Source organism: Ctenopharyngodon idella, chromosome 19 (assembly GCF_019924925.1).
Source record: "Ctenopharyngodon idella isolate HZGC_01 chromosome 19, HZGC01, whole genome shotgun sequence".
Classification (NCBI taxonomy): domain Eukaryota; kingdom Metazoa; phylum Chordata; class Actinopteri; order Cypriniformes; family Xenocyprididae; genus Ctenopharyngodon; species Ctenopharyngodon idella.
The window spans coordinates 10675262-10687530 of NC_067238.1; the positions used below are offsets into that span (position 1 = coordinate 10675262).

The window sequence follows — 12269 nt, forward strand, 5'->3', positions numbered from 1 at the left end:
TGCAAAACTGACAAATAGACATTTATGATATATATTTATATCATAAATCTGAAAATTGATAAAACATTATCGTTAAGTTTGGTAAAAAATGAAACTACAGTTACATATTTTGAACCTTACTTGTTGTGTTGATCTATGTTTAGATGTTTCCTTAATCTGGAGATTTTGGCAGATTGTTTGAGAACACAATATAATTTCTCTTTACTTACATGTACATGTATTTAATAACTTCGTTTTGGTAGCTCTTGACCCATATCTGTCTGTTTATTTTGCAATGGTGTGCACACAAATGTATCTAGGGTACTATACATACACAAACAATTAAAATGAAAATGTTTTATACCTTTATATTTCTTTATATACAGACTTTTCCCTTTATTTTTCCATTTTTACTTTATTACGATTTAAGTATTAATAAAAGTCTTTTTTTCTGCTGCTATCTATGTAATTATTTTGAAACAAAGTTCCAGCCGAAGCAGTAGGCGGCGCTGTGGGATTCAGCGTTTATCCGTACATACAGTGGACACGTCATGTTAGCGGAAGACTAAAATCATCTGCGCGTGCGTTGAACTGTCTTCGTAATTTTAAGGCTCAAACCAGCGGACGAAGGTAAAGTGGCTGCTAAATTTTTATGTTTAAAAAAAAATATATATATATATATATATGCTGAGAATGACTGAAAATGATTTTGTCTGTGATTTTATACAAGTAAACAGTCGACATTGTCTGTATAATATTCTTATGACGAATGCGAAGTACACGTAATCACAGTTTGTCACCTTCTTTAAATGATTATATAAGAATTTAATCATTCCACTAATTGAAATCTTTTGTTTAATAGTTTTATTCTAGTGCATTAAATATCATTAGCCGAGTTCAGTACAGTAATGACGCTGAAATTCAGTAGTTTGTAGCGGTTGTGTGTGTGACTGGTGTTGTACACGTAAGCATACAAAATGAACTGTCTTGAGTTTAAAAATATTAAAATATGTCTGTTTTAAAAGATGTATTATATTTAAGAACAGATCTCTGTATTGTACAACCGTTATTTGAGAACATGTGCCTTTTTTTGGAAATTTCATTCATCCTTTCATGCATGCAGATGCTGCCTCTTACAGACTGCACTCTCTATTATAGCTCAACCAACTGTAAGACTGAGTATAAATCGATGTTTTATCAAGTGACTTCATTCTTCTAAATTGCCCTGTTTCTCTTCACCTCTACACACAGATGTAGTCTATTGCACTAGTGACAGCATTTTAGTTTTAGTGTCTTTTTATGCAACAAGTTTAAATGCTGATTACCCTTGTATACCGTTAGCAGTTGGTCTGTTTTGTATAATAAATACTCCATTTCCCCCACAGATGAGGGTGTTCTGTGTATTTGCTCTGGTTGCTGTGATGGGTCTGGTGGCAGGAGAAGAAGGGGCTCGTCTGTTGGCATCTAAGTCCCTGTTGAACCGATATGCTGTAGAGGGACGAGATCTTACTCTGCAGTACAGCATCTACAATGTGGGCACCAGGTATTGTCCTCTTTCTCTCAGAAGTTAAGCGCATTTTCAACAGATGGTGGTGATTTATAATCTAGTTCGTTATCGCATTTAATTTTTTGTTTGTTTGTTTTGCCTAGTGCTGCACTGGAGGTTGAGTTGTCAGATGACTCTTTCCCCCCTGAAGATTTCGGCATTGTCTCAGGAATGCTCAATGTGAAATGGGATCGTATTGCTCCGTATCCTCCTTCAAAAAGCAATAGCTGTTCTGTTTACCATCCTGTTTTTATCTTTACATATATGAGACTATATTCTGAGTATTTTACACACTGTTAGTAATCCCATTAAACTTTTAAACAATCGCTTCTGTCTTTACTGATAGCACTTAACATCATCAGAACTGTCGCAGACAGTCAGGGTACTTTATTTACTTTTGCTCTTTAGTAGATTATGTTCCCTAACTCTTCCTCTCTATAGTGCCAGTAATGTTTCTCACACAGTGGTTCTGCGGCCACTGAAAGCTGGATACTTCAACTTCACCTCTGCTTCAGTTAGTTACCTGGCACAGGAAGGCGGACAGGTTGTGGTAAGTGGAGTCCTCCGATACCTTTCATGTGCACAGCCAGCGCAAGGAAAAAAATTTTTTTTTTTTTCTGTGCCTCAATTAGCCATAATATAAAAATGGCCCTGGCTTGTGGCTTAATACATAATCTTCTTAAAGGAATAGTTCACCCAAAATTGAAATTCCACACCCGTAAGACCTTCGTTCATCTTCGGACTACAAATGAAAATATTTTTGATAAAATCCGATGGCTCAGTGAGGCCTGCATTGCCAGAAAGCTAATCAACACTTTCAAATGCCCAGAAAGCTACTAAAGATGTATTTGAAACAATTCATGTGACTACAGTGGTTCAACCTTAATGTTATAAAGTGACGAGAATACTTTTTGTGTGCCAAAAAAAAAAAAAAGACTTTATTTAACAATATGTAGTGATGGACGATTTCAAAACACTGCTTCATGGAGCTTCAAAGCTTTACGAATCTTTTCTTTCAAATCAGTGGTTCGCAGCACGTATCAAACTGCTAAAGTCACGTGAACCATTGAAATTTCTAAACGTTTCCAAATACTTATGATGTAACGAAGCCTCGTTTACTGAAATCACGTGACTTTGGCTGTTTGATACACGCTCCGAACCGCTGATTCGAAACAAAAGATTTGTAAAGCTTCGAAGCTTCATGAAGCAGTGTTTTGAAATCGCCCATCACTAGATATTGTTGAATAAAGTGTTTTTTTTTTTTTTGCCGCACAAAAAGTATTCTCGTCGATTCATAATATTAAGGTTGAACCACTGTAGTCACATGAACTGTTTTAATATGTTTTTACTACCTTTCTGGGCATTGAAAGTGTTAATTATCTTGCTGGCAATTCAGGCCTCACTGAGCCATCGGATTTTATCGAAAATATCATAATTTGTGTTCCGAAGATGAACGAAGGTCTTACAGGTGTGGAACGACATGAAGGTGAGTAATTAATGACAGAATTTTCATTTCATTTTCATTTTTTCATCAAGAATTTGCAAAACACTGCATTATAGTTATTGGTTGTTAACTAAGTCATTCTTTTCGTCTCCTTTATTAGGTTGGTTACACAAGTGCTCCAGGTCAGGGAGGCATTCTGGCCCAGAGAGAGTTTGACAGACGCTTTTCTCCACATTACGTAAGTGATTCAGCAATGCTTTAATTTGGAAAATGGAGTAAAGTGGCCTTCAATGTATCCTGTGCTGTTATGATATGTAAGTGTAAACTTTTCTCTTTCTCTCTCTATCTAATAGTTGGACTGGGCAGCTTTTGGTGTCATGACCCTTCCCTCCATTGGCATTCCTCTGCTTCTGTGGTACTCCAGCAAGAGGAAGTACGACTCACCGAAGAGCAAAAAGAACTGAGATATCAATTACAGGACAAAAACAGATCAGGGATCATTGTGTGAGTGTCGGAGGAGGGAGGGGTGTTAAGTGAATTATGGTAGGTGGGTTGAAAATGTTGTTTTTGAATAAATTAATTACCCATATTGGGGTAAATGGTCAATGATTTAATCTGTTTTTAAGTGATGTTGGTCTTTATCAAATAATTTTTTTGAGCGATCTGGGGATTGAAGCATAAAGTAGGAGGATCATTGACATTTGTTTTTGACATTAAAGTGGCCATTCCATGACGGCCTTAGGTGCACCATCTTATTTTTTGTTTTGTTTTTTGTAACCATTCTTAGATGCTCAAATGCTAAACGGAACTGTACAGCCCTTCATGATCAATGTAGGGCTAGTTTGTGGAAATAAAAGGAGGTTTTACAGAGATGCTTTCATTGTGTGTCTCATCACTCGCTGAAATATGCTTTCATCTGTGGTGTTCTGTGATGTTTTTCTCATGCAGTGATTAGTGCATTTTTTTGGTCTTTTATGGGAATGTCATTGGTCAAATTCTATCAAACACGATTAAGGCTATCATCAAACACTGGATTGATAAAAATGACTAGGGAGGACTGCAATCCTCAAATGCATAAACAAACTAAATCAGTAGTTGGCAATCTGAATTCTAACATTTAATTTAAAAATAAAATACATCTTTGAGTGATTCTATGAAAAAGGCATATCCAGAGTTAGTTTAAATAATAATAAAAAAAATCCCTTTATCATTACAGATAAACATGTCTGCAACCTCCATTGAGAGGTCAAAATTCACAAGCCCACAGTTATATGTTTAGTTATATATGTATATAAAGGTTATAAGTAATGTAATATTTGGTACAGATATGTATGTCATCCTAATGTTTATCACAATGCTGTTTTCTAAATTTTATTAAGTGTATGTGAACTAAATACTCCTTTGGTGCTTTTAGAGGCTGTGCAATCTTGAGGTCAGCGTTTGTGCGTTGGTGGGAGCAGAAATGGTCTAGAGCTGGTTGATCTCTCTGGAATCTGCTCATAAATAGAGCTGGAGGACTCTGGATGTGGCTGCTCTGAATGAAAACCAGAGTACTGGGTCTGAGCTATTAGTGGAGACACACCAAAACTCTGAGGGAAAAATCATACATTTGATTATTTTTATAACAGACTGAACACTACATACTATACAGAATATTGCACATAACATGTGCATATGGATATTTACCTGCCCAGTGATCTCTGGTCGCAAAGGACCATGAGGAGATCTTGGGGGTGGTCTGAGAGGAAGACTAGGCCCCGGTCTGGGTACAGCAGAGCCTTCTTGGGCACCCTTTATGTTTACCTCTGAATAGAGATGATTATTTGGAAGGTTCACTGAGGAAAGAATCAAAACAGCATACAATATACCAAATAAGCATATATTGCATGTCTTTATATGCTAATATATTATTTAGCTGACTAATGAGTGTGTGGTTCTTTTGAAACAAATTAAAATCATTCTTTAAATTTGACCTTCATAACAGGAAACAGGATTAAAATGAGCAAGTCTTGAGTGAGTTTTGACACCTGTTTTTCTCATTCCTACCTGCATCTCCTGGCACCTGCCTCCTCCACCCCATGGCGTAGCAGTCAATCTCCTCAGAACGGGTGCGTGTGTGTGGGGTCTCCTCATAGGTGTGCATGGGCTCCAGTTTCCAGTATTTCTGGTCTGCTGCTGTTGTGTCAAAGCTTGGGATGGATGAAGGGGTAAAAGCCGCTGTCGCTCCCTGTTGGTCAGGTTGAGGGTGGGCACTGAGGTTGGGGGGATTTTCTGATACTACTCTAGGGGGTTTGTTAACTCTCGCATATGGGGCATCCACGGCAGGAGCTTGATCCTCTGAGGGTTTTTCAGCAAGCTCAGAAATGCCATTCTAGTGGGGGGCAAATAAGTAGTGCGTCCTGTTAGTGTATAATATAATGACTCTCACATTAAACACAAAGTTACAAATGAAAAAGTCAACAACACAACCCACCATTAAACCTTTCTTCTAGTCAAGCTTTGCGTAATAGGCTACACATCACACAGAGACTGTAATAATGAGAAGATGGCACAGGACAATAGAAACAGCTATTAACTAAATGTGAGTAGGTAAATTATATTGCCTTTAAAGCGTTCATTAAAAGAACTTTACTACAATAGTGGCGTTGTATGTTTGTTTGTTTATGCAGTCCGTGAGAACAATTCAACAAAAAGACATTTTCTTGCCTTTATTTCACAGTACACAGTCTTGTTATTGCAATATGGCTCAAATGAAGGTCGCGAGTTTTTTTATCCAGCTCTATTGGCCGTGCAAAACTTTGATGTTGGGGTGTTCTTTGTGGTTCCCAGGACGTTTCTATGCAGTTGCAAAGGTAAGGAGCTATTTTTAGCGTGTTGGTTATGTAGTTTCTATGGTGTTTTGGGTGGTTGCCAGGGTATAACTAAGCGGTTTGTAAGGTTATTTGGCTTATTAACCAAAAGAGGTTGCTTATTGATAAAGAGCCCGCTTTGATGATATTCATGTCCCCGGAAATGACTTTAAATTAAGTCTATTGACTTAAAAAAATAATTCTGCAGAGTTTTAAACAAGAAATGTGAGAAAAAAGTCTTGAAAGAAAAAAGATTTTGCTTTCATTGTCTGTAATTACTCACTTCTAAGCCAGGAGGCGCTGCTGTGTTAGGTCCACAGTTGCACTCTGGCAACGAGTAGCTCTTTTTTAGTGGCTTTCTCACTGCTGCATACTGCACAGTCTCTTCTGTAGCAGAAGTGATCTGATTGGAGGGGTTTGTGGGTAATGGATTCAGAACAGCTGGACCGATAGCCATGGGCAGTTTTGTTTGCTTTTCTTGATCTGTTTCTTTTCCATTTCTCTCTGCTTCCCTGTCCTTCACTTTCCACCTATTCATTTCCTCAAAGCCACCATTAGGCTAGATAACACACACACAAAAAAGAAAGACAGGATATGAAGTGATATTACAGGAAATTCAAATGTAAAATAATTTTTAATATCCCCCTCTCTAAAAATCATGACATTTTTTTCAGAGAAAACAATTGTGTGTGTACCTGTATACAAGGCACAGTCAACAACTCATTAAAGGGCCCCACAGGATTATGGGTGTAGTAGCTGATTAGGTTGTCCAGACTTCTATGGCGGCTCTTTTCTCCAGCAATTAGATATATGCTACCAGATGCTCCACTCTCCTCCTCTTCAATGATAAAATGACGACACCGGTCCTCTCCTCTGGGGATTTAATTAATTTGTTATTTAGTGAGTCACTGGGAGATTAGATATGTTACAGATATATAGTCCATACAGATACAATGACACCAAAATGTATTTGAACACACTGTATTGCCTAAAGGCCAATTTGCACAGCACCTACAGATGCCGACCACCGCGGGCAATCACTAGATTTCTCCGACATTCCACAACCTGACAAACGACAATTCAACATGTTTAATTTGTGAAAACAAGCGTTAACCAATGCCAACTGATCTGACAAAACACAACGTGTTACACAACAACAAAGTGTTTGTTGCCAGTGATCGTCGTCTGGTGGTGCAGTGTGAATTGGCCTTAAATGTCATTGCATTAGATAACAAAATATTTTACTTAGTCGTATTTTTAAAATGAACGATAGCACACTTCATATGCAAAATATTTATTTTTAAGAATTTTTGTTGAGACAAAGTCCAGTCACATTTGTATGCATATGACACTTAATATGTTATACACAACAATTGACAGGTTGTTCTGCAGCGTACATCTGTACCCAGTAGGAGGTAAAAAAGGGCTGTCTTTATGAGTCGTTTGAATCATTGACTCAACTGATTCATTCATACACTGATTTCTTGCAGGAACAAAACAATATCCCTGTCCCAAATGGCACACTTCATAGCACTTTTGGTCTTGTGGACTTACAATGGCTGCCGCGTGCGCGTGTCTGTCAAGTCCACAAGACCGTAGGATGTCCCATTTGTCAATTTTAGGTCTCAGAAGGGACCCTTTGTGGTCGATATGTGCCCTCGATGCGCACTTTTGCCGAGCCCACACTGGTGCGAGCTCCGCAGCAGACATCTTCCCGACAGTCAAAGCGGCATTACATCACGAATGTGCGGACTTGTAGGAAGACCGCGAGTGTTTAGGGTGCGATTTGGGACAGGTCCAATGGTGTTTCTCAAACAGAAGTCTGCATCCTAGTAAGGCTGCATATTCCTGCTGCTGCGTCATCAAGCACTGTCAAAGGCCATCTCAATTTAAAGGATTCTTGGAAGGCAGCTTTTGTTTCGCATCCTTCATTCAGCTTATTTTGAAAGATGCATCAAGTGTATCCTTCATGTCCTTCAATCACCTAAAATCCTTTGCACACGTTCCAATTCACGATAAAGAACTGACGGAAAATGAGTCAGCACTGAGTTTGTCTGAGCTCATTATAAAATGTAAGACAAAAATGTTTTCGGAGATGAAGGCATACATGTTATCTTTTGTTTTGGTGTAAATTAAACTGCCAATAATATAAGCCACTGGGAGACCACAGTTGTCATTCACTGTATTGCATTAATAGAAAGTCAGATAATATTAAGATTCTTAATAAAAAGTATTTTTCCAAAAATTAAGTTTTAATAGTATTTTCGTGCTGTGGGGGTGGGAACATGTGACGTAGCCATGCACACTTCCTAGACTGTCTCATTCTAGCGTTTAAAACTGAGGAAGACTGTACAAGCCAGACAAGCCAGCCTACAAGCCAGAAGGACTGGACTAGGAAGAACACAGCCTCATTAGGATGCAGCCTTCCGTTCAAGAAGCATTTATTAGAGAGTCATTGAATCATTCACACAACCAATTTATTCGAACATTGATTCATACAGGAACAAAATAAGTCAATATTTTATTAGTGAGTCACTAAATTATGTACTAAATTCGTTCAAATTTGCTGATTTATTAAGGAACAAAACACCACAAAACTGTGTGTTGCTCAATTGTTGATTCTGCTTTTGGTTTTGTTTAGAAATATTTTAATTAGCAGAGCAAAAATAGACAATGTAACTGACAATACTGTGTCCAAAAGGTAAGTTAATATTTACTATATGTTTATTGAACTACTTTTAAATCCAACACAATCACATTCTAAAGGCTCATTCACACCAAGGACGATAACTATAACAATAGTTTTAATAATTGTTCTAATTCTATGAGGATAGGGAACCACAACTAATACCATTACCACACCACAACTATACCATTAATGAGGAACAAAATCTTTGGAATCACTTTCAGAACATTTTTTTTTTCTCAGTTGATGAACGATGAAAAATATTGACAATCAAAATCCACCCCACTTTAAAGAATTTGAGCATTTAAAGCGGCAGACAACATGACTGCAGCGTGCACTTATAATAAACAGAACGTTGTGGTATGTAATATACTGTTATAGTTATCTTTATAGTTACTATTTTTAGTGTGAACAGGACTTAAGAATGACATTTTAAGAATGCTTTTCAGTGTCCAAAATACTAAATAGGCCACTGTATGAGTGAAAGTACCTGTAAGACAGCACAAAGCCGATCTTTGACTCGCTGAGTCTCAACAGGAAACAGCCTTGTGGCTTATCCTGTAGCAGCTGCTCCGCTTCCCTGAGAGAGTGAGAAAGACAGGTTGTGTGAAATTGGAATAGTATGTGTATTTGACACAATTTCACACCTGTACGTGTGCAACTTTGCTTGTGCACCTGTTTTTTCTGTAATGTTTTTGAAAGAATATTTAGATGTGGGTGTAACCTGCGTGTAGCAAAACCATGGAGCCAGCAGGGGAGAGGCTGTCCGGGTGTATGCAGTCGAGGCAGCTGCGTCCTTTCAAACCACAGCAGAGTATGAGCTCGCAGAGATGAAGTCAGAGCCTCCAGAGGCCCCATGGGACCCAAAACCAGAGCAGGATCTATTCGCTTCACTGTCATCTTTAACAGAGGGAATTCAAGTATGATGTCATTGAGATATTATTTTAAATGTCAAAGTGTTTTACCAGTATCTTTGCTATACATTAGAAAATTGTCAAAAGTTTTCATGCTAATACCACACTCTTAGAAAAAAGGTTCAAAAACCCTAGGGTTCTTGACTCTGAAGAAGGTTTATGCCAAAAAAAGTTATATAAGGGGAAATATCTTAAATGATTGCATAATACTTTCATGTTTAACAGATTATTTCTTTTTTTTTTTCTAGTGATAAAGTATGTTTATGAGCTGTTTAATTCATAAAATGTAATCATAATAGAAATGAATTCAAACAAAATTAAATAATTAAAACTAAATCCACAAAACGAGCACATAATGGGAACCCCTAAGAACCTGACAGAACCCTTTAAGGTTCATGGATGGAAATAGGAAATAGACCCAAAGATGATTATTTTTTAGATGATCTGAAGAAGTGTCCTACAAAAATTCAAATCAAACTGAAGTACTTTTAAAAAGGCTTCAAAAGTCCCAGCATATTGTTCTAATGTGCAAATAATATTTACAGGGCAGATCACTCTGTGGTTAAAGACACAATCATGTCCGATAGACGTTAAACATCACATAAAATCTAACCACTTACTTTCCCATCGATTATTTGAGAGTACTTAAGATATTGTATATAATATATTTGGCCTAAAAGTTAAAAGCGTTGTTGGTTTTGACCTAGTTATTACTGCACTGACCAATTTACTATTTCTTTGCTTCAAAAGGCTCTTTACAGATAATGTAGAGCAACAGAACCACTGACAGATGTCGTCTTGTTTTGTGAAAATTGTAGCGTATTCATATTTTGTCTTTGAGGGCATTAGAATGTTTCTGCAAATCTCAAACCATATCCATATATATATATATATATATATATATGCATTTAAATATGAGATGTTGAAGTGTTGTATTTTAAATCATTCAGAAAATATATACTTAATATATATACACGAGTCAAACTATATTACAGGCTGTGGGTAGTTTAAGTATGTTAAGCATTATTTTAATTCAATATTGTGAATTTTTTAAAGGTATTTTGTGGAACGGGGCTTTTCAAACTTTTAAAGTCATGTCTACATATTTATTACTTGACATATTCACCTCATTTTCCTTCTGCTGGCCCTGGTGTAATTGCTCGGTCTCTTGTTGTGCTGTGGGACGACACTTTATGCTCCGCCGGGGTTTTACTGGAGGTTTCTTGGTTGTGGGATGGTTCTCTGGAGGTACAGATGGACGGGGCTTTGGTATTGGGTGAACGAGAGAAAAAGCGCTCAGTCGCTCTTCTCTTCGCTGAGATTCAGCATCTGTAGAGCAAAAAATGTAATTCTTCTCACACAAAATTTTACAAACAAGCAAAAAATCTTTACAAACAAGCAAAAGAAAACAGTTAACTTGTTATTACTTGCACTACTGTCTGTACATCCAGAACTCTGAGTAATCCATTTGCACACTGAAATATTTTCTATGCCCTTTATTGTCCATTGCACTAGTGTAAATGATGTTCTATGCTCATAGTTTCTGCTTATAGTGTACATACACTTATACATAATCCATCTGTATAGTATGTTCATAGTACACCTATCTGTATATCTTGCTGATAGTATTTAAAAACCTGTAAATTATGTCCATAATACTGCCTTATTTGTATATTTATTGTACATTTGTAACATATTGTAGACACTTCATATTTTGTACTTACTGCTTATTGCACTTCTGGTTAGATGCTAACTGCATTTTGTTGCCTTGTACCTTACTTGTGCAATGACAATAAAGTTGAATCTAATCTAATCTAATCTAATCTAAAAAATAAGGGCAGTTTGATCATTAAAGCAGACAGTATTTAAAAACCCCATCAACAGTAAATAAAAAAAATAATTTGTTAAAATGATTATCTTAATGAAGCCTTCAGCCTTCTGTCTGACTGTTAATGTCCTTTCAAATCTGTTTATCTGTAAATAGATTTAGATTTTTAATATTGTAGATATTAGTATGTGCGTTTGAGATTAAGAAGTTGAGATGTAGATAAAATCACACTACAGTCAGGCTCAAAATAACACTTCGAACGGAAATGTCACTTTCTTTACAAGTACGTCACCAACATGCATAAAACTGTAGAACATTCTAGACACCAAACAATCGACAAAATAATAATCTTACAAATATTGCAGGTTCTGTAACACCAATGCTGTTGAAAGATTATCTGACATACAGTCAGAATCTGTTCATGTGTCTGAGAATTAGTCTAGGATAGTGAGGAGTAGATTTGTGTTGATGTTTTGCACAACACAAAGTCTAGGACAATTCTGCTTTTTTCTCTCAATTCTATATTAATGCTAGATTGCTTATATATTAACACATTAAAAGAGAATAAACACAGTCTGATCACCATATAGCTTCATTCTGATAGTAAACCTAAAATATATATATGTTTAACTTCACAAAATGCTTTATTCTGATAGTAAACCTTAAATATATATATATGTTTAACTTCACAAAACGATCAATTCAAAAAGTACAACCTTGACCAAATAACAGTTGTTTCTAGCACTCAAATAAATATAGACATTTTAAGGCTTTAAAAGAAAGCATTTCCAGTTGTCAGTGTATTGTCAGAGGAAGCAAGTAAACACAACTTCTTAAAACCATGTGTTTTGTTATTTCTATACTAAAAACAGTCGATTTCTACCTTGAAAGATTGATTATGTAAGTTCAGAAGATGGTGAGAAATAGCTGACCTTTAAGTTTTTGGTAGTCAAAGTCCATGCTCAAGCGCAGGATGTAAAATGCTACCTCTTCCTATCAGATCTTGAATGTTTCTGCCTCATC

General features: G+C 36.6%; 2 protein-coding genes across 3 annotated transcripts; one reads left to right on the forward strand and one right to left on the reverse strand.

Moving 5' to 3' along the window:
* The first annotated feature begins 464 nt into the window (after nt 1–464).
* Nucleotides 465–3841, forward strand: ssr2 (signal sequence receptor, beta). Its single transcript, XM_051871920.1, has 6 exons — nt 465–609; nt 1365–1522; nt 1630–1728; nt 1967–2075; nt 3130–3207; nt 3323–3841. Exons 2-6 carry the CDS (start codon nt 1365–1367, stop codon nt 3431–3433), a joined length of 555 nt encoding a protein of 184 aa, XP_051727880.1. The 5' UTR covers nt 465–609; the 3' UTR covers nt 3434–3841.
* Nucleotides 3842–4064: 223 nt separating this feature from the next.
* Nucleotides 4065–12269, reverse strand: si:ch73-109i22.2 (SH2 domain-containing protein 2A). 2 transcript variants are annotated; one of them, XM_051871913.1, is made up of 9 exons: nt 12179–12269; nt 10545–10747; nt 9229–9404; nt 8995–9084; nt 6514–6691; nt 6102–6377; nt 5016–5340; nt 4656–4774; nt 4065–4558 (listed from the first exon to the last, which is right to left on the reverse strand). In XM_051871913.1, exons 1-9 carry the CDS (start codon nt 12204–12206, stop codon nt 4403–4405), a joined length of 1551 nt encoding a protein of 516 aa, XP_051727873.1. In that variant the 5' UTR covers nt 12207–12269; the 3' UTR covers nt 4065–4402. The 2 variants fall into 2 exon arrangements, with proteins under 2 accessions (XP_051727873.1, XP_051727872.1); XM_051871912.1 differs by having other exon boundaries at nt 4656–4804.